The 23,000-nt window shown below is 26.7% G+C and overlaps 3 protein-coding genes across 3 annotated transcripts; all 3 read left to right on the top strand.

The window, feature by feature from the left end:
• Nucleotides 1–8,414: 8,414 nt before the first annotated feature.
• Nucleotides 8,415–8,927, top strand: LOC119770203 (myb-like protein D; the record flags this gene model as incomplete). Its single annotated transcript, XM_038264651.1, has 1 exon — nucleotides 8,415–8,927. A coding segment is annotated over one exon (513 nt), but the record flags the coding sequence as incomplete, so codon positions are not given.
• A 1,215-nt stretch (nucleotides 8,928–10,142) lies between these two features.
• On the top strand, nucleotides 10,143–10,727 carry LOC119770202 (uncharacterized protein DDB_G0287625-like; the record flags this gene model as incomplete). Its single annotated transcript, XM_038264649.1, has 1 exon — nucleotides 10,143–10,727. A coding segment is annotated over one exon (585 nt), but the record flags the coding sequence as incomplete, so codon positions are not given.
• A 2,781-nt stretch (nucleotides 10,728–13,508) lies between these two features.
• On the top strand, nucleotides 13,509–14,093 carry LOC119770201 (uncharacterized protein DDB_G0287625-like; the record flags this gene model as incomplete). The annotated part of the gene is made up of 1 exon (XM_038264648.1): nucleotides 13,509–14,093. A coding segment is annotated over one exon (585 nt), but the record flags the coding sequence as incomplete, so codon positions are not given.
• Nucleotides 14,094–23,000: the final 8,907 nt, after the last annotated feature.

The following is a 23,000-nucleotide window of genomic DNA, read 5'->3' as shown; positions in this document are numbered from 1 at the left end:
AGCTATTGAAGGGAAATTGAGTTTAAAGTGGACTTTAATTTGGAAAAATTGTAGTGAAAGCTTCCTCGAAATGAAAGATCGTGCAAAAATGTTTGGTTTCGTAAATGATTTGTTACCTAACAAAGAAAAATTATTAAGTTACAATATTGGAAATTTGACGTCAGCTGTATGCGACAAATGTGGTGGAATTGATTCTAATTCACACAGAATAAAAGAGTGCCCAAGAGCAAAGGAAGTGTGGGAATGGAGTAGTCGTATTGTCCAAAATCGATATAAAATGAATGTAGTTGATTTAGAGGATATTCTTCAATTAGATCTCGATGAGAAAAGCGAATCAGAAAAGGCAGCTTTATGGCTTGCAGTAAAAACAATCAGTTACAATTTGAGAGTATCAGAACCGTCATTATTTGTTTTGAAAAAGGAAATAAGAGATCATAGATGGAATGAGCGAAAAAACATAAGGATTATTTTTGGAAATAGTTTGAACATTTGTTAAGAGCAGGTTATGATAGTTTGTAACACGAACAATGGGTAAATAAAAAATTTTAATAAACCGAAAAAAAAAACCAAAATTTCGGAAAAATCGTCGAAATTACAGGAAATTTTCGTCCGATTTTTACAAAAAACATCAGTTTGTTCCTAAAATAATGTCCCTAACAAAACGTCTTCATTGAAATTTTGAAATACGAAAGTTGGTTTTTAATAACAACAGTTTAACAACAATCCTAAAGGGATGAGCGTCGAGTAAACAAGTTTTTTTAGTGTGCTCTTAATTCTTCACTTTTAAGTGCATTCTTCCGTGCTTTCACCTTGAAACCGTCGGCAATCGCTTTACGAGTCTTTAAACTAGTGCGAAATAGTTTCGGTTCGTGCGAGTTTGTGTTTTCTGGTGCCTATCCGAGCTTTTAATTATTGGATAATACTATGCTCAGGATCTTCTGAAGACCATTCCCAGAGAAGCCCTCAAGAATTGTCCAACTGTTATACACATGAACTGTCGTATAACTTGTTCCATGTCAGTCTCTTCTCTCGCGGGACGATCGGATTCTGTCAACTCTCTTTTCGACGGCAACATAAACAAACGACCAAGAAGCGATAGCGAACCGGACTCAATCATGTCGATCGATGATTTGTGGAGCAAAATCGAGGCCAAACTGGACAACTTTAAGCAGGATCTGGACAAGAGGATCGACGGGCTGGAGGACTCCCTGGCAGCGTTCAAAACTGAGTGTGGCAGTAAAATTGACCGGCTTGCTGACTCAGTTTCTGGAGTTCGGCATGATGTTGATCGTGCAAATGCATCAATTGGACGAGTGGAGAAGGTGAACGAATTGATCATCTCAGGTGTACAGAATGAAAACCTGGTGGCTATGTTCGGGTTCATCGTCACCAGGCTGGGCTGTGACGAAAGCAAAATCCCCTTGGCGAGTTTGGCAAGGCTGGCCAAATCTCCCATTGCTGTGGATTCTACTCCGCCGATAATCTGCGAATTTGCTCTCCGTGCAGACCGCAACGCCTTCTATGCCAGCTACCTTAACCATCGAGACCTGAACCTGTCCCACATTGGCTTCCAGAACACCAACCGCATCTACGTTAATGAGAACTTAACGAAGGAGGACCGTGAGATCCGTGCTGCTGCTCTGCGTCTCAAGAAGGAGGGAAAAGTCCAGAAAGTTTACTCCAGGAACGGAATCGTGTACGCCAAAGGAAGAGGAAACGCACCTGCTGAGCCCTGCCCGACCCTGGAGCACCTGGCCGTCTTTCGATAATACCCTATTCCTCAATAGTTCTTCTTCTTCCTTTCCCTTTTTCCTCTGAATCATTCCTTAAGTTCCCGTCTTTCCTTCCATCATAAAAGTCTAAAAATAAAAATGAAAGTAAAAAAAAATAAATAAAAAAATCAAGAAAAAAAACAAAAAAACAAAAAAAAATAAAAAAAACAAAAATTTAAAAAAAAAAATTAAAAAAAAGAAATATTAAGGCCATCGATACCTGTTCAGTTTTTCCGTATCCTTACTAGTTTTTCTTATTCCTCCTTTTCCCTTTGATTCCCTGATCCTTAAATTTTCCTTGAGTCATCTTCTTTCCTAAAAGCCAAAAAAAAAAAAACAAACCAGCAGAAAAAAAATTAAAAAAAAAAATTAAAATAAACAAAAAAAATAGAAATAAAAAAAAACGAAAGAAAATCACAAAAAAAATTATCCCGTTAATTAGTCCGTAGGTAACGCAAGCCCTTCGTTACCGAGCTATGGGACGCAGCCATAGGGGAAATCCGGCCGTTGTGGTCGGTCACCTGACCTGCTACGCGTCCAGCGGTCACTCCGTAGGGGTGCGCTGAACGCAGCATGTTAGTGGTCACTCCGTAGGGGCGAGTCTAACCCCCGAGTAAAAGGAGGCCACCGATGGCTGTTAAGTTTTCCCTATCCTTACTAGTTTTTCTTTATCCTTCCATTTTTTTCCTATGATTCCATCCTTAAATTTTTCCCTTCTTATCTTCCTTCCTAAAAGTCAAAAAAAAAAAAACAGCACCACCCTATCCTTGATAATCTCATTTTCCTGCCTCAAGTTTTTCCCATGACTCCGATCCTTTTTTCTCCATGTATCCAAATCCCCTCCTGAAAGTTTTGTTCCTGATGCAGTCAAATGTAATTCGCCACGAGGAAATGATGTCAACGAGTGATGTTCTACCCTTACATCGCAGTCGGTCCGTAGGCAACGCCAACGCTAGTCATCCGTTGCTGAGTTACTGGACACAGCCGCAGGGGAAATCCGGGTAAATAAAAAATTTTAATAAACCGAAAAAAAAAACCCAAAATTTCGGAAAAATCGTCGAAATTACAGGAAATTTTCGTCCGATTTTTACAAAAAACATCAGTTTGTTCCTAAAATAATGTCCCTAACAAAACGTCTTCATTGAAATTTTGAAATACGAAAGTTGGTTTTAATAACAACAGTTTAACAACAATCCTAAAGGGATGAGCGTCGAGTAAACAAGTTTTTTTAGTGTGCTCTTAATTCTTCACTTTTAAGTGCATTCTTCCGTGCTTTCACCTTGAAACCGTCGGCAATCGCTTTACGAGTCTTTAAACTAGTGCGAAATAGTTTCGGTTCGTGCGAGTTTGTGTTTTCTGGTGCCTATCCGAGCTTTTAATTGGATAATACTATGCTCAGGATCTTCTGAAGACCATTCCCAGAGAAGCCCTCAAGAATTGTCCAACTGTTATACACATGAACTGTCGTATAACTTGTTCCATGTCAGTCTCTTCTCTCGCGGGACGATCGGATTCTGTCAACTCTCTTTTCGACGGCAACATAAACAAACGACCAAGAAGCGATAGCGAACCGGACTCAATCATGTCGATCGATGATTTGTGGAGCAAAATCGAGGCCAAACTGGACAACTTTAAGCAGGATCTGGACAAGAGGATCGACGGGCTGGAGGACTCCCTGGCAGCGTTCAAAACTGAGTGTGGCAGTAAAATTGACCGGCTTGCTGACTCAGTTTCTGGAGTTCGGCATGATGTTGATCGTGCAAATGCATCAATTGGACGAGTGGAGAAGGTGAACGAATTGATCATCTCAGGTGTACAGAATGAAAACCTGGTGGCTATGTTCGGGTTCATCGTCACCAGGCTGGGCTGTGACGAAAGCAAAATCCTTGGCGAGTTTGGCAAGGCTGGCCAAATCTCCCATTGCTGTGGATTCTACTCCGCCGATAATCTGCGAATTTGCTCTCCGTGCAGACCGCAACGCCTTCTATGCCAGCTACCTTAACCATCGAGACCTGAACCTGTCCCACATTGGCTTCCAGAACACCAACCGCATCTACGTTAATGAGAACTTAACGAAGGAGGACCGTGAGATCCGTGCTGCTGCTCTGCGTCTCAAGAAGGAGGGAAAAGTCCAGAAAGTTTACTCCAGGAACGGAATCGTGTACGCCAAAGGAAGAGGAAACGCACCTGCTGAGCCCTGCCCGACCCTGGAGCACCTGGCCGTCTTTCGATAATACCCTATTCCTCAATAGTTCTTCTTCTTCCTTTCCCTTTTTCCTCTGAATCATTCCTTAAGTTCCCCGTCTTTCCTTCCATCATAAAAGTCTAAAAATAAAAATGAAAGTAAAAAAAAAAAATAAATAAAAAAAATCAAGAAAAAAAAAACAAAAAAACAAAAAAAAATAAAAAAAACAAAAATTTAAAAAAAAAAATTAAAAAAAAGAAACATTAAGGCCATCGATACCTGTTCAGTTTTTCCGTATCCTTACTAGTTTTTCTTATTCCTCCTTTTCCCTTTGATTCCCTGATCCTTAAATTTTCCTTGAGTCATCTTCTTTCCTAAAAGCCAAAAAAACAAACCAGCAGAAAAAATTAAAAAAATTAAAATAAACAAAAAAATAGAAATAAAAAAACGAAAGAAAATCACAAAAAAATTATCCCGTTAATTAGTCCGTAGGTAACGCAAGCCCTTCGTTACCGAGCTATGGGACGCAGCCATAGGGAAATCCGGCCGTTGTGGTCGGTCACCTGACCTGCTACGCGTCCAGCGGTCACTCCGTAGGGTGCGCTGAACGCAGCATGTTAGTGGTCACTCCGTAGGGGCGAGTCTAACCCCGAGTAAAGGAGGCCACCGATGGCTGTTAAGTTTTCCTATCCTTACTAGTTTTTCTTTATCCTTCCATTTTTTCCTATGATTCCATCCTTAAATTTTTCCTTCTTATCTTCCTTCCTAAAAGTCAAAAAAAAACAGCACCACCCTATCCTTGATAATCTCATTTTCCTGCCTCAAGTTTTTCCCATGACTCCGATCCTTTTTCTCCATGTATCCAAATCCTCCTGAAAGTTTTGTTCCTGATGCAGTCAAATGTAATTCGCCACGAGGAAATGATGTCAACGAGTGATGTTCTACCCTTACATCGCAGTCGGTCCGTAGGCAACGCCAACGCTAGTCATCCGTTGCTGAGTTACTGGACACAGCCGCAGGGAAATCCGGCCCGGTGTGGCCGGTCGCCTGGCCTGCCACGCGTCCTGCGGCCACTCCGTAGGGTGCGCTGGACGTAGCAGGTCAGTGGTTACTCCGTAGGGCGAGCCTAACCCCGAGCAAGTGGAGGCCACCGGCGGCTGAATCGACTATTTTGGAAGGAGTTAGCAGCTGGAGGTCGGCGGTGGAGCTGACGTTGTTGCTGTTGTACGCTGTGATGCTGCAAATGCTGGTTTCGAATACTGAAAGAATGCTGAGTGAAGAATTGGAGCAACTCAAATCGAACTATGAATTCTGCAAACGCTTTTAGTAGTAAGTATTTTATCTCGAATGTAGTTTTAAATCTTAGTTTTGGGTTAGTTTAGTAAGTTCTCTGCGATGTCCATCTTTCAATTTTGATAATGGATAATCTCCCGCCTAATAATGACTCTGCAAACATATTTATTACCAAAGCTGTAGTTAACGCTATTTTTAATCAAAATAAGTTAAATATTTGTCATATTAATGTTCAAAGTTTATCTGCTAGAAGTTTTAGCAAATTTGAAGAGTTGAAGTTGACTTTCACGCAAAGTAAAGCGGATATTATCTGTTTTACTGAAACCTGGCTTGATAATTCGATAACGGATTCAATGATTTGTATAGAAGGTTATCAACTAATTCGAAATGATCGTAACCGCCGTGGTGGTGGTATTTGTGTTTATTTTAGGAAAGGTCTTCAATGCAGAATTCTTGAAAAATCGTCAAATGACCAAATCCCTCCCAATCGTAGTACCGAATTTTTGATTCTTGATTTCATGTGTACTTGGTATTATATACAACCCACCTCAATTAGACTGTACTGATATATTAAACAATCTGATTTCTGAATATCATTCCAAATACAAATCAACTTATTTCATTGGTGATTTCAATACTGATCCTTCCAAATCGAATACCAAATCGGTCCGTTTTTGTGAAATATTAGAAATGATGTCTTATTGCTGTATTAATGAAGAGCCTACTTTCTTTTATAACTCTGGCTGTTCGTTATTAGATCTTTTTCTTACAGATAACCCTGATTCGGTCTTAAAATTCAACCAAGTTTCTATGCCTGGAATTTCTAGGCACGTTTTAATTTTGGCAACTATTGATTTCTCAATGAATCCTGATACAAATAGAGTTTGGTATCGTGATTACAATTTTGCTGATTTACCTGCAATTCCAATGCAATTCAAAATGCGTTCTATAATACTAATTGGACTAATTACTTTGAAATCTCGGATCCTTACAGATTAGTTGATTTACTTAATGAACATCTGGTTTACTCTTTTAATGAATTTGTTCCGCTTAGACTAAGCAAAACTAAATCAAATCCCTGGTTTAGCAATACGATTCAGAGTGTTATGATCGATAGAGATATTGCATATAGAAACTGGAAGCACAGTAATTTAGATTCAGACCACTCACTCTACAAGACTCTCAGAAATCGTGTAAATCTGTTGATAAAAAATGCCAAATCTAACCACCTTAAACAAAGAATTAACGTTTCTGCTCCCAGTAAACAGCTCTGGAGGAATATTAAAAATCTTGGCATCACCAAGAGTAATTCATCCTCGACAGTGTGTGATAGTTCTGCTAATGATATTAATCAATTTTTTACGTCTAACTTCACTCCGTCACAAATCTATACTAGTATTCCTAATGTAAACCCCAATGGTTTTCACTTTAAACCCGTAGAAAACCATGAAATAATTGATGCAATTTTCTCTATTAGTTCCAATGCTGTTGGTCTTGACAATGTCCCCATAAAGTTTATAAAAATTATGTTGCCTTTAATTTTACCGATGATTTCCCACCTATTCAATTCAATCATTATAAGTTCTGTTTTTCCCCTAGCTTGGAGGAGAGTCAAAGTTATACCAATTAAGAAAAAAGCTTCATCCTCTTGTGTTACAAATATGAGACCAATTAGTATCCTTAGCGCACTTTCGAAAGTTCTTGAAAAAATTCTGAAAGCACAAATCCAGGGTTACATAAATGAATTTGATCTATTATCACATTTCCAGTCTGGGTTTAGAAAGGATCATAGCACTGAAACAGCCCTTCTCAAAGTACATGATGATATAGCTTGCTGTGTTGATAAAAAAGGAGTTGCTATTTTACTTTTGGTAGACTTTGCCAATGCATTCGATCGTGTATCACATGCTAAACTTATTGATAAACTGATATCTATCTTTGGGTTTTCCCAACATGCTGCATCTCTAATTCAATCTTATTTATCAGAACGTAGTCAATGTGTCTATCACAATGACTGTTATTCGTTGTTCGAACTTATTCTCTCTGGGGTGCCTCAAGGTTCCGTACTTGGCCCTCTTCTTTTTTCATTGTTTATTAATGATTTGCCATCAATTTTAGATCATTGTTTGGTACATTTATTTGCTGACGACGTTCAAATTTACTATTGTGCCAAGAAAAATTCAAATAATCTTTTAATTTCGAATGAAATCAACCATGATCTGGCCAAAGTTCATCATTGGTCCGAAAATAATTTTCTTCCTATTAATCCAAGTAAAACAAAAGCACTTCTTATAAGCAATCTAAGAACTCCACCTTCCCCTCCTCCATTAGTTATGTCAGGTGAAAGAATAGAATTTTTTGAAAGCGCCAATAACCTTGGTATAATTTTTAAATCGAATCTGGACTGGAGCTCGCACATAAATGCACAAGTTGGAAAAGTGTATGGAACACTTAAAAAGCTTAATCTAATTACCAAAAATTTCGATATTGCCACGAAGCTTAAACTGTTTAAAACGCTTATCTATCCTCATTTTATCTATGGAGATTTCGTTCTTTCTAACGCTACAGTGGCTGCACTTGATAGACTCAGAGTTGCCCTGAATGCATGTGTTCGATATGTATATAATCTTTCAAGATATGATAGTGTTACTAACTACCAAAGTAATCTCTTAGGATGTCCGTTTTCCCAATTTATTAAATTTCGCTCTTCAGTTACACTTTTCAGAATAATTCATAGTAAAAAACCCAACTATCTTTTTACCAAACTAGTTCCTTGTCGTAATCAGAGAACGAATAATTTTATTATACCTTATCATTCCTCTGCTTATTATAATGGTTCACTGTTTGCAAGAGGCGTATCTACCTGGAATTCTCTACCTACAAACTTAAAATCATGTAGAAATATTCCTTGCTTCAAGAGACAATTGCTAAACTTACTCAACGATTAGGATTAACAAAACGCATTCGAGATAAAATAGTAAATATAAATAGTATTAGTGCTAGGGTTACGAAACTGTGAATTTATCATACTAAATCAAGATGTAATATTTTATAAGACTGTGTCTTACATTACATGAATAAACAATAATAATAATAATAATAATAATAATAATAATAATAATAATAATAATAATAATAATAATAATAATAATAATAATAATAATAATAATAATAATAATAATAATAATAATAATAATAATAATAATAATAATAATAATAATAATAATAATAATAATAATAATAATAATAATAATAATAATAATAATAATAATAATAATAATAATAATAATAATAATAATAATAATAATAATAATAATAATAATAATAATAATAATAATAATAATAATAATAATAATAATAATAATAATAATAATAATAATAATAATAATAATAATAATAATAATAATAATAATAATAATAATAATAATAATAATAATAATAATAATAATAATAATAATAATAATAATAATAATAATAATAATAATAATAATAATAATAATAATAATAATAATAATAATAATAATAATAATAATAATAATAATAATAATAATAATAATAATAATAATAATAATAATAATAATAATAATAATAATAATAATAATAATAATAATAATAATAATAATAATAATAATAATAATAATAATAATAATAATAATAATAATAATAATAATAATAATAATAATAATAATAATAATAATAATAATAATAATAATAATAATAATAATAATAATAATAATAATAATAATAATAATAATAATAATAATAATAATAATAATAATAATAATAATAATAATAATAATAATAATAATAATAATAATAATAATAATAATAATAATAATAATAATAATAATAATAATAATAATAATAATAATAATAATAATAATAATAATAATAATAATAATAATAATAATAATAATAATAATAATAATAATAATAATAATAATAATAATAATAATAATAATAATAATAATAATAATAATAATAATAATAATAATAATAATAATAATAATAATAATAATAATAATAATAATAATAATAATAATAATAATAATAATAATAATAATAATAATAATAATAATAATAATAATAATAATAATAATAATAATAATAATAATAATAATAATAATAATAATAATAATAATAATAATAATAATAATAATAATAATAATAATAATAATAATAATAATAATAATAATAATAATAATAATAATAATAATAATAATAATAATAATAATAATAATAATAATAATAATAATAATAATAATAATAATAATAATAATAATAATAATAATAATAATAATAATAATAATAATAATAATAATAATAATAATAATAATAATAATAATAATAATAATAATAATAATAATAATAATAATAATAATAATAATAATAATAATAATAATAATAATAATAATAATAATAATAATAATAATAATAATAATAATAATAATAATAATAATAATAATAATAATAATAATAATAATAATAATAATAATAATAATAATAATAATAATAATAATAATAATAATAATAATAATAATAATAATAATAATAATAATAATAATAATAATAATAATAATAATAATAATAATAATAATAATAATAATAATAATAATAATAATAATAATAATAATAATAATAATAATAATAATAATAATAATAATAATAATAATAATAATAATAATAATAATAATAATAATAATAATAATAATAATAATAATAATAATAATAATAATAATAATAATAATAATAATAATAATAATAATAATAATAATAATAATAATAATAATAATAATAATAATAATAATAATAATAATAATAATAATAATAATAATAATAATAATAATAATAATAATAATAATAATAATAATAATAATAATAATAATAATAATAATAATAATAATAATAATAATAATAATAATAATAATAATAATAATAATAATAATAATAATAATAATAATAATAATAATAATAATAATAATAATAATAATAATAATAATAATAATAATAATAATAATAATAATAATAATAATAATAATAATAATAATAATAATAATAATAATAATAATAATAATAATAATAATAATAATAATAATAATAATAATAATAATAATAATAATAATAATAATAATAATAATAATAATAATAATAATAATAATAATAATAATAATAATAATAATAATAATAATAATAATAATAATAATAATAATAATAATAATAATAATAATAATAATAATAATAATAATAATAATAATAATAATAATAATAATAATAATAATAATAATAATAATAATAATAATAATAATAATAATAATAATAATAATAATAATAATAATAATAATAATAATAATAATAATAATAATAATAATAATAATAATAATAATAATAATAATAATAATAATAATAATAATAATAATAATAATAATAATAATAATAATAATAATAATAATAATAATAATAATAATAATAATAATAATAATAATAATAATAATAATAATAATAATAATAATAATAATAATAATAATAATAATAATAATAATAATAATAATAATAATAATAATAATAATAATAATAATAATAATAATAATAATAATAATAATAATAATAATAATAATAATAATAATAATAATAATAATAATAATAATAATAATAATAATAATAATAATAATAATAATAATAATAATAATAATAATAATAATAATAATAATAATAATAATAATAATAATAATAATAATAATAATAATAATAATAATAATAATAATAATAATAATAATAATAATAATAATAATAATAATAATAATAATAATAATAATAATAATAATAATAATAATAATAATAATAATAATAATAATAATAATAATAATAATAATAATAATAATAATAATAATAATAATAATAATAATAATAATAATAATAATAATAATAATAATAATAATAATAATAATAATAATAATAATAATAATAATAATAATAATAATAATAATAATAATAATAATAATAATAATAATAATAATAATAATAATAATAATAATAATAATAATAATAATAATAATAATAATAATAATAATAATAATAATAATAATAATAATAATAATAATAATAATAATAATAATAATAATAATAATAATAATAATAATAATAATAATAATAATAATAATAATAATAATAATAATAATAATAATAATAATAATAATAATAATAATAATAATAATAATAATAATAATAATAATAATAATAATAATAATAATAATAATAATAATAATAATAATAATAATAATAATAATAATAATAATAATAATAATAATAATAATAATAATAATAATAATAATAATAATAATAATAATAATAATAATAATAATAATAATAATAATAATAATAATAATAATAATAATAATAATAATAATAATAATAATAATAATAATAATAATAATAATAATAATAATAATAATAATAATAATAATAATAATAATAATAATAATAATAATAATAATAATAATAATAATAATAATAATAATAATAATAATAATAATAATAATAATAATAATAATAATAATAATAATAATAATAATAATAATAATAATAATAATAATAATAATAATAATAATAATAATAATAATAATAATAATAATAATAATAATAATAATAATAATAATAATAATAATAATAATAATAATAATAATAATAATAATAATAATAATAATAATAATAATAATAATAATAATAATAATAATAATAATAATAATAATAATAATAATAATAATAATAATAATAATAATAATAATAATAATAATAATAATAATAATAATAATAATAATAATAATAATAATAATAATAATAATAATAATAATAATAATAATAATAATAATAATAATAATAATAATAATAATAATAATAATAATAATAATAATAATAATAATAATAATAATAATAATAATAATAATAATAATAATAATAATAATAATAATAATAATAATAATAATAATAATAATAATAATAATAATAATAATAATAATAATAATAATAATAATAATAATAATAATAATAATAATAATAATAATAATAATAATAATAATAATAATAATAATAATAATAATAATAATAATAATAATAATAATAATAATAATAATAATAATAATAATAATAATAATAATAATAATAATAATAATAATAATAATAATAATAATAATAATAATAATAATAATAATAATAATAATAATAATAATAATAATAATAATAATAATAATAATAATAATAATAATAATAATAATAATAATAATAATAATAATAATAATAATAATAATAATAATAATAATAATAATAATAATAATAATAATAATAATAATAATAATAATAATAATAATAATAATAATAATAATAATAATAATAATAATAATAATAATAATAATAATAATAATAATAATAATAATAATAATAATAATAATAATAATAATAATAATAATAATAATAATAATAATAATAATAATAATAATAATAATAATAATAATAATAATAATAATAATAATAATAATAATAATAATAATAATAATAATAATAATAATAATAATAATAATAATAATAATAATAATAATAATAATAATAATAATAATAATAATAATAATAATAATAATAATAATAATAATAATAATAATAATAATAATAATAATAATAATAATAATAATAATAATAATAATAATAATAATAATAATAATAATAATAATAATAATAATAATAATAATAATAATAATAATAATAATAATAATAATAATAATAATAATAATAATAATAATAATAATAATAATAATAATAATAATAATAATAATAATAATAATAATAATAATAATAATAATAATAATAATAATAATAATAATAATAATAATAATAATAATAATAATAATAATAATAATAATAATAATAATAATAATAATAATAATAATAATAATAATAATAATAATAATAATAATAATAATAATAATAATAATAATAATAATAATAATAATAATAATAATAATAATAATAATAATAATAATAATAATAATAATAATAATAATAATAATAATAATAATAATAATAATAATAATAATAATAATAATAATAATAATAATAATAATAATAATAATAATAATAATAATAATAATAATAATAATAATAATAATAATAATAATAATAATAATAATAATAATAATAATAATAATAATAATAATAATAATAATAATAATAATAATAATAATAATAATAATAATAATAATAATAATAATAATAATAATAATAATAATAATAATAATAATAATAATAATAATAATAATAATAATAATAATAATAATAATAATAATAATAATAATAATAATAATAATAATAATAATAATAATAATAATAATAATAATAATAATAATAATAATAATAATAATAATAATAATAATAATAATAATAATAATAATAATAATAATAATAATAATAATAATAATAATAATAATAATAATAATAATAATAATAATAATAATAATAATAATAATAATAATAATAATAATAATAATAATAATAATAATAATAATAATAATAATAATAATAATAATAATAATAATAATAATAATAATAATAATAATAATAATAATAATAATAATAATAATAATAATAATAATAATAATAATAATAATAATAATAATAATAATAATAATAATAATAATAATAATAATAATAATAATAATAATAATAATAATAATAATAATAATAATAATAATAATAATAATAATAATAATAATAATAATAATAATAATAATAATAATAATAATAATAATAATAATAATAATAATAATAATAATAATAATAATAATAATAATAATAATAATAATAATAATAATAATAATAATAATAATAATAATAATAATAATAATAATAATAATAATAATAATAATAATAATAATAATAATAATAATAATAATAATAATAATAATAATAATAATAATAATAATAATAATAATAATAATAATAATAATAATAAACATTACCAGGCTTTTTGAAATTTTACTGTGGATTTTTGGACTTATGCAATTTTAGGAATATTTTCATAGACTTTTATTTTTAATTTAAAAAAAATGGAATATAGAGACTTTGGATTTTTCGTGAATTATTGTGACATTTTGGTAATTCAACGCTTTCTCCACAATTTTTTAATGAGTTTTTAAAGTAAAATAATTTTTCAACTTTGTAAAATCTTGTTTTGATGTAAGTGCGTACATTCCTGCAATTCTTTATGTAAACTAATGTCAAAAACATAAACAATGACTTTTATATCCCGCCGTTTGACTTGTGGGTTGGGGTCATCCGCCAAAAAATCCTAGTAAACTTGGGGTTGCGATGGGAAAAATCATGTCAAATATTTTCGGTTTGTTGATGGAAGTGGTGAGGTTCTCGGATAAAAAAATGTTTTCCGGCCAAAAAGAACCTGCTACAGGGAACCTGTTTCAGGGAATTTTGCTGATTTGAGGCCAATCAGTACTGTATGGTAAAGGTAAGTTATTCGAGAGTTTTTGAATACTATTTGTTTTACAACTTGATCATTTTTGTTCACACGCCAGCAAAATCCAAGAAGCATAATGTCGCGGCGTAAAATTGAAAAGGTGCAACTGGTTTGGTTACCGGAAGGATTGGTTTGGAGCTGTCAAGATTAAATAACCTGTGGCAGATCAGTTGGATATAAACTAGCACGAAGAATCGTTTTCAATGATCTGACAGGAATTGCGCAAAAAAAAAATTCACCGGATCAAAAAAAATGTGGCAAAAATAACACTAATGAACATCACTCCTAAACTTGCTGTTTTTATGAAGATAATCTATTTAAAATAATTATCCCGAAAACCTCTCACAATGCTCACGATCGCCCAAAACTCCGCAAAAATAAAAATGCTTTTTTTTAACCTCGCGATGAGTTGTGTTCGAGTTTTGAACATTTTGTATCTAAAATTGTTATCGTGTTTTTTTTCTGTTGGAGGGCAGACAAATTAAAGAAATTAAACAGTTTTACATTTTATTTTTCAAGTATTTGCAAACAAATTTACAATTTCTGAAAACGTGAAACAGATTTATATTTGTAAACTGGTTAGTGACAGGATTATTTTGAAGCGCATTCGAAATTATGTCAATTTTCTTGCGATAACAATACTTCCATTTGTGTTTTAGTTCCGAATTCATCCGGGGACAAAATCGTTTTATTTCAAAATTTAACGCCGTGACATTATGCTTCTTGGATTTTGCTGGCCTGTGAACAAAAATGATCAAGTTGTAAAACAAATAGTATTCAAAAACTCTCATAACTTACCTTTACCATACAGTACTGATTGGCCTCAAATCAGCAAAATTCCCTGAAACAGGTTCCCTGTAGCAGGTTCTTTTTGGCCGGAAAACATTTTTTTATTCGAGAACCTCACCACTTCCACCAACAAACCGAAAATATTTGACATGATTTTTCCCATCGCAACCCCAAGTTTACTAGGATTTGTTTGGCGGGATGACCCCAACCCACAAGTCAAACGGCGGGATATAAAAGTCATTGTTTTTGTTTTTGACATTAGTTTACATAAAGAATTTCGTCGGTCACTGAGCCGCCGGTCGTTTCTAGAGAGCCTATTCTTTATGTAAACTAATGTCAAAAACAAAAACAATGACTTTTATATCCCGCCGTTTGACATGGAGGACTTTTAAAACCCGCCAAACAAATCGCAGCACACTGGGGGTTGCTAGGGGAAAATCGAAAAAGTCCTTGTCATAACATTTCTGTTTTCAGCTGAAAAGGAAGTGATTTTTTCCAGGATTTTTCAGAGTTTCAGATTTAATTATGCCGGAAACAAGCAGTGGTGTTCCAGAGTTTTAAACCCCGTAGATTTCATTTAATCAGTACGATGATCTGACCCGAAGAAACACGCAGTTTGTTGTTCCAAATGTTGTGCGATCTCAACAAAAGCCATCGCCTCGATCGCTTCCGGTGAACCACGGAGTGAAATGAAGCAAAACAGACAAATTCCAAGCAGATCAATCATGTTTTAAATATGTTTTTAACTATTTTTAAAAGAAATAAACATATTTTAGTAGGGGGTGGGGCTGGTACTAAAGAATGTGGTTTTATTCGAAGTTCATTCAATTTGAAAAGGTCAATGTGTCTGGGGAGTAAGATGAGGTCAACAAGATTTATTAAAATATTTTGATTTTTTTTCAGGTTCTCCTAAATAAAACATTTTGTTTAAAGAGTTGTTTAGTAGACATCCTAAAGAAACTTAGCTGAAAAAATCATTTCCCAAGATCAACATGTTTCCGGCGTACTTTTTATTTCCTCCGATATTTATTTATCAGTTAATTTAGAACCCATTCGTAACGTTCGTGGTAGCAAGTAAACTCTGATCAGAAGATCCGAAGTCAGTTTTCTTATGAAACTATGAAACTGCAAATGATTTGGAGACAATCGCAAAATAGTTTTAAATCTGCTCAGATTGGTAAATTCCATGGGTTCAAGGCTCTTAACATCCAGCACTACAAAATGCTTTTAAACGACGGCGGATCACCGGATTGTATAAAATTCAATAAATATGATCACTTGGTTCTCGTTCAATCGAGTCTGTCCTTTCGAGTCACTTCCTTTTCAAATGAAAACAAACCAAATATGACAAGGACTTTTCGATTTTCCCTAACAACCCCAGTGTGCTGCGATTTGTTTGGCGGGTTTGAAAAGTCCTCCATGTCAAACGGCGGGGTTTAAAAGTCATTGTTTATATTTTTGACATTAGTTTACATAAAGAATTCTTTATGTAAACTAATGTCAAAAACATAAACAATGACTTTTATATCCCGCCGTTTGGCATGCATGATTTTTTAAACCCGCCAAACAAATCGCAGCAAACTGGGGGTTGCGAAGCGAAAAACTTGTAATTTCATTTTTGTTTTTGACGGAAGTGGTGGAGTTTTGTCGGAGAATTTATTTTCCGGCCAAATGTGAACCTGATCGGGGTTTGGAGAAGATTCTGCTGCCCGGAGGCCAGCCAGTGTCGCAGCGTTAAGGTTAGTTGACAGAATTTTCCTTTTTTATATATTTTTAACAAATTGCTCATTTGGTTCACAGGCCGTCAAAAATCCGAAACGCAGAATAACCCGGACCCCAAATACGATTCGTTTTGGCTGTCCAGATAGGAGACCATTTGCATTCTAAAAAGTGGGAGTTTTTTTGACACAAAATGTTAATACAAAATTACCGGATTAAGTAAAATATAAGACAAAAATACTACATACTATTCAAGTTGTTGTTTTAATATAGATCTCCTACGTAAAAGCGTTCCCGCATAGTCATGAACTATATAACTACTTTATGACAAATAGTTACTCAACTATTTATCAAATGGTCTCTACTATTCATTAAATTGTAACCCAACTATATATGTACGATATATCAAACCATTAATTCCATTCCCAAAATAGTTTTGGTCGATTTTACTATATGAGAAATTAGTTGTTAGGCAGAAAACTATATGAGGTTTTCATACATATGTAAATATTTTTATAAACTTGGATTTTACGTCAAATAGTCATTGCCCAAAAATTGACTATTCCCTATATAGTTTCTGAAAAACTACTTTACCGACACTACTTTGCCGACACTTTAAAAAGACCGCAAAAATGAACCCTACAATTGTTGTGATAACTACTTCGGATATAATCAAATTTGATTTTTAAGTTCTATCGATAGTTGGTGAATGTTTACCGCCATTATATGTGATGTTATTTACGTTGCTGCCGAACTGCTGCCGCCTTATCCGATTGATCTATATCTGTTGGTGGTTTTTCAGTGGTTTTGGTGACATGTTGTGTTAGAAGGGAGCAAGCTCGGGGCAAGTATTTTCGATAAGTCCAAGTAGTCCAAACAATTGACTCATTTTATAGTGAACAGTAATAGTCCACCATGTAGTACACATATTTTTGGTGTATGGTAAGAACAGCATGCCTACTTTTTCTGGAATAGTGAAAGTCAATTTCATGAGCCCTCGTAACATTTTTCTTCTTTTGGGAGTTTTCTGATAATCTGAGGAGAAGTGGGGGTGTTGAAGGTTCTCTATCATCCAGAGGAATCGACTGTGATCAATTTACTTGATAAAAGTTGAAATTTTTGTACCAATCGTTTAACATATAGTTGGATTATATAACAAACTGTAATTGTACTCCATACTGTTGAAATATTGTTTGAACTATTTGGACTTATAGAAATTTTTAATTCAAAATAGTATGGTGTATAGTAATTTTACTTCATGTAAGTTGACAAATTATTTGGATTATACAAACTTATCGAAAAAATGTGGCCGCCATCAATTGTGTTCTACTATAGCATTTATAGTAGGTTTTTAGTTCTTACAGGTTCTGACTATAAAAATCTAAAATCTGTGGAATTTTGCTATATTGTTCTCAATAAAGTTGATAAATTGTTTGAACTATTTGGACTTGTACATTTTTTCGTTGAGTCACGTTGTCTAAACAATCCGAACTGTTTAGTGTAAGGTTATTGTACCCCAAATAGTTCAAAAATAGTTAGAATCATTAGATTTACTTCAATAAAAACGTCATCATTTGACGATCAGTTTCGTTATGGTTTTGTATAGTGCCGTAACTATATGATAATGGTTAAGTATGTGGTAACTACATCTCTTTTAGTAGTAATATAGTTTGGACTATTCCCCCGATGGTTTTTGATTATGCGGGTTGTAACATCGTTCTATAATGTAATTAATCTATGATTCACAAGAAAAACTCGTAGAATCCTATTATTTATGTGATTCAAAACCCTGAAATGAATCGCGTTCAGTTTTGAAAAAATCGTTCGTTTTTGTTTTTAATTGGAAGCCGTCAATCAGTTTTAAAGAAATCTGAATGAATTCTCTGTATTCAATCCAGATTTACAAATATTTTCACCACAATTAATCAGCCAGTAAAGGATTATTTTTACCTAAAGAAAATGTATCTCAAAATGTATATAACAATCATTGATTAATGGTGATTTCAATAAAGTTCACGTCACGTTAATGTAAAAATATATGTGAGTAGGTAAGTCCAAGGTAAGTTCGTTAAATTGTCATCAGTTCCTTTTTTGTTTGGCGGTATCCAAATAAAAGACAAAAACAGTATTTTTTTTATTTTTCAAGCATTTGCAACAAAGTTTCAAAGTTCTTAAAACGTGAATCTGCTAATTTTTAGGGCATTATGCTCGGCATTATGCATCACAAGCGAAATTAATTCATCACATGCGAAAAGAACATTTCCTGCGTCTTTCAGCCCCAATCCAATCATTTTGTGGGGCAAACCCTCTGCATTTTACAATTTTGCACCGGATTACATATTTTGCGTTTCGGATTTTTGGCGGCCTGTGAACCAAATTAGCAATTTGTTAAAAATATATATAAAAAAAGGAAAATTCTGTCAACTAACCTTAACGCAGCGACACTGGCTGGCCTCCGGGCAGCAGAATCTTCTACTATAAACTCAACTTGATGTGGCATTGTTGGTCAAATAAACTCAACAAGATTTTTCGCAGATACGCCTCGAACAATTTATGTTCGTGGCCATGTTCGGTTATCTCTTAACCATACCGTGGGGTGAACTTGACTTGTTCGTGTTTTTACGAACATGGGTAGATTTTTCCAAGAAGCAACTTTCTGCCCGGGATAATTACCCCGACTTTGGGAGGAAGAAATTAAGACAAAGATTTGCAACCGTAATTTCGAAAACTTTTTTAGGGGAAGCAGCAGTAATTAAAACAGTCCAATCACACCATTCAAACATTTCCCAAACAGGCGTGACGACCCGGGCGCAGGAAACATCAGTAAGCATCGAAGACCACTTCTGGTATCTGGCATCACATCCCCAACAAGGCAAACTTAATCAAATAAATCGACTCCTCCGCTCGGTCAGCTGAGTCGGTAAAGTGGTAAACAAACTAAAAATAGAGTTGTGAGAAAAGTGTGAGAGAGCATTATTTTTGCCTCTCCCAACATTGTTGACATTTTGCAGGGGTGGAACAGAGCAGTTCTCTCAGATTTCGGTCATTCGATTTTTTTTTGTATTTTTTAATCCGACTGAAACTTTTTTGGTGCCTTCGGTATGCCCAAAGAAGCCATTTTGCATCATTAGTTTGTCCATATAATTTTCCATACAAATTTGGCAGCTGTCCATACAAAAATGATGTTTGAAAATTCAAAAATCTGTATCTTTTGAAGGAATTTTTTGATCGATTTGGTGTCTTCGGCAAAGTTGTAGGTATGGATACAGACTACACTGGAAAAAAATGATACACGGTAAAAAAAATTTGGTGATTTTTTTATTTAACTTTTTATCACTAAAACTTGATTTGCAAAAAAACACTATTTTTAATTTTTTTATTTTTTGATATGTTTTAGAGGACATAAAATGCCAACTTTTCAGAAATTTCCAGGTTGTGCAAAAAATCTTTGCGCGAGTATGAATTTTTTTATCAATACTGATTTTTTCAAAAAATCGAAATATTGGTCGCAGAAATTTTTCAACTTCATTTTTCGATGTAAAATCAAATTTGCAATCGAAAAGTGCTTTAGTAAAATTTTGATAAAGTGCACCGTTTTCAAGTTAAATCCATATTTAGGTGACTTTTTTGAAAATAGTCGCAGTTTTTCATTTTTTAAATTAGTGCACATGTTTGCACACCTTTGGAAAAAATATTTTTGAAAAGCTGAGAAAATTCTCTATATTTTGCTTATTCGGACTTTGTTGATACGATCTTTAGTTGCTGAGATATTGCAATGCAAAGGTTTAAAAACAGGAAAATTGATGTTTTCTAAGTCTCACCTAAACAGCTCACCATTTTTCAATGTCGATATCTCAGCAACTAATGGTCCGATTTTCAATGTTAATATATGAAACATTTGTGAAATTTTCTTTTCGATCCGATTTTCTTTTCGATCCGATCTTTTCGAAAAAAATATTTAAAAAAATTTTAAACCAAGACTAACATTTTAAAAGGGCGTAATATTGAATGTTTGACCCTTTTGAAATGTTAGTCTTGGTTTAAAGTTTTTTTTTAAATATTTTTTTCGAAAAGATCGGAAAATTTCACAAATGTTTCATATATTAACATTGAAAATCGGACCATTAGTTGCTGAGATATCGACATTGAAAAATGGTGGGCTGTTTAGGTGAGACTTAGAAAACATCAATTTTCCTGTTTTTAAACCTTTGCATTGCAATATCTCAGCAACTAAAGATCGTATCAACAAAGTCCGAATAAGCAAAATATAGAGAATTTTCTCAGCTTTTCAAAAATATTTTTTCCAAAAGTGTGCAAACATGTGCACTAATTTTAAAAAATGAAAAACTGCGACTATTTTCAAAAAAGTCACCTAAATATGGATTTAACTTGAAAACGGTGCACTTTATCAAAATTTTACTAAAGTACTTTTCGATTGCAAATTTGATTTTACATCGAAAAATGAAGTTGAAAAATTTCTGCGACCAATATTTCGATTTTTTGAAAAAATCAGTATTGATAAAAAAATTCATAACTCGCTCAAAGATTTTTTGCACAACCTGGAAATTTCTGAAAAGTTGGCATTTTATGTCCTCTAAAACATATCAAAAAATAAAAAAAAATAAAAATAGTGTTTTTTTGCAAATCAAGTTTTAGTGATAAAAAGTTAAATAAAAAAATCACCAAATTTTTTTTACCGTGTATCATTTTTTTCCAGTGTAGTCTGTATCCATACCTACAACTTTGCCGAAGACACCAAATCGATCAAAAAATTCCTTCGAAAGATACAAATTTTTGAATTTTCAAACATCATTTTTGTATGGACAGCTGCCAAATTTGTATGGAAAATTATATGGACAAACTAATGATGCAAAATGGCTTCTTTGGGCATACCGAAGCCACCAAAAGTTTCAGTCGAATTAAAAAATACAAAAATTAAAATTGAAGAAAAAAGACCGATTTGGTAGAGAATTGCTCAACAACAACAGTAGGGGCCAGCTGGAAATCAGAAATATGAAGTCCAAAATTAGCTGCATATCGGCTGTAAAAGCGCATTTGATGCAGATGTCAAAACACTTTAGCATTAGCTCGCAGCTGTAAAAGCGCTTTTAGTGCTGAACAGTGATTTGTTTTAGTGCTGAATGGTTACTTGGGTATTCTGAGCGATGGATAGGGAGCACCCAAATAACAAAAACTGTTATTTATATGGATTGATTGCATAACAAAAAATGTTATTATTTTATTACATGGATTTTGATCCCAAAAATAATTTTATTCGTTTTAAATGCACCCTCCCAATTTAGGACCCTCCCCACACCCCTTCCTCTCTTCTGGGACATTTTTCAATTAATATATAAAATTATTACCTATAGATTACAAAAAATGCTACGGTAAAGGGCGTTATCATAGTTATAATAAAAAAACAACCATCCAAATTAACAACCCCCAGATCTTTTGTGGTATTCTTTGCAAGTTTCTGCCCAAATTTCCCATAATTCAGAATCAATTAAAATTAAGTAATCGTCGGAAAATATTGGCATGCATTGCTAGTTTGATTTTGAAAAAGAATTTTAATCGAAATTGTAGGGGATCAACATCTAGTTCCATCGTGCCTCTAATGTTGGCATCACTTTGACATCCAAATTTATTTATACTTGTGGCAACACTGGTAGTAGTGTAAATTGCGAGTGTTTAATTTGGCCTGACTTACCGGAAAATTTGAATAAAT

The sequence above is a fragment of the Culex quinquefasciatus genome, chromosome 3 (assembly GCF_015732765.1).
Source record: "Culex quinquefasciatus strain JHB chromosome 3, VPISU_Cqui_1.0_pri_paternal, whole genome shotgun sequence".
In the NCBI taxonomy this organism is placed as follows: domain Eukaryota; kingdom Metazoa; phylum Arthropoda; class Insecta; order Diptera; family Culicidae; genus Culex; species Culex quinquefasciatus.
Note: the sequence above shows the minus strand (reverse complement) of the source record. Positions and strands in the feature narration are given on the sequence as shown.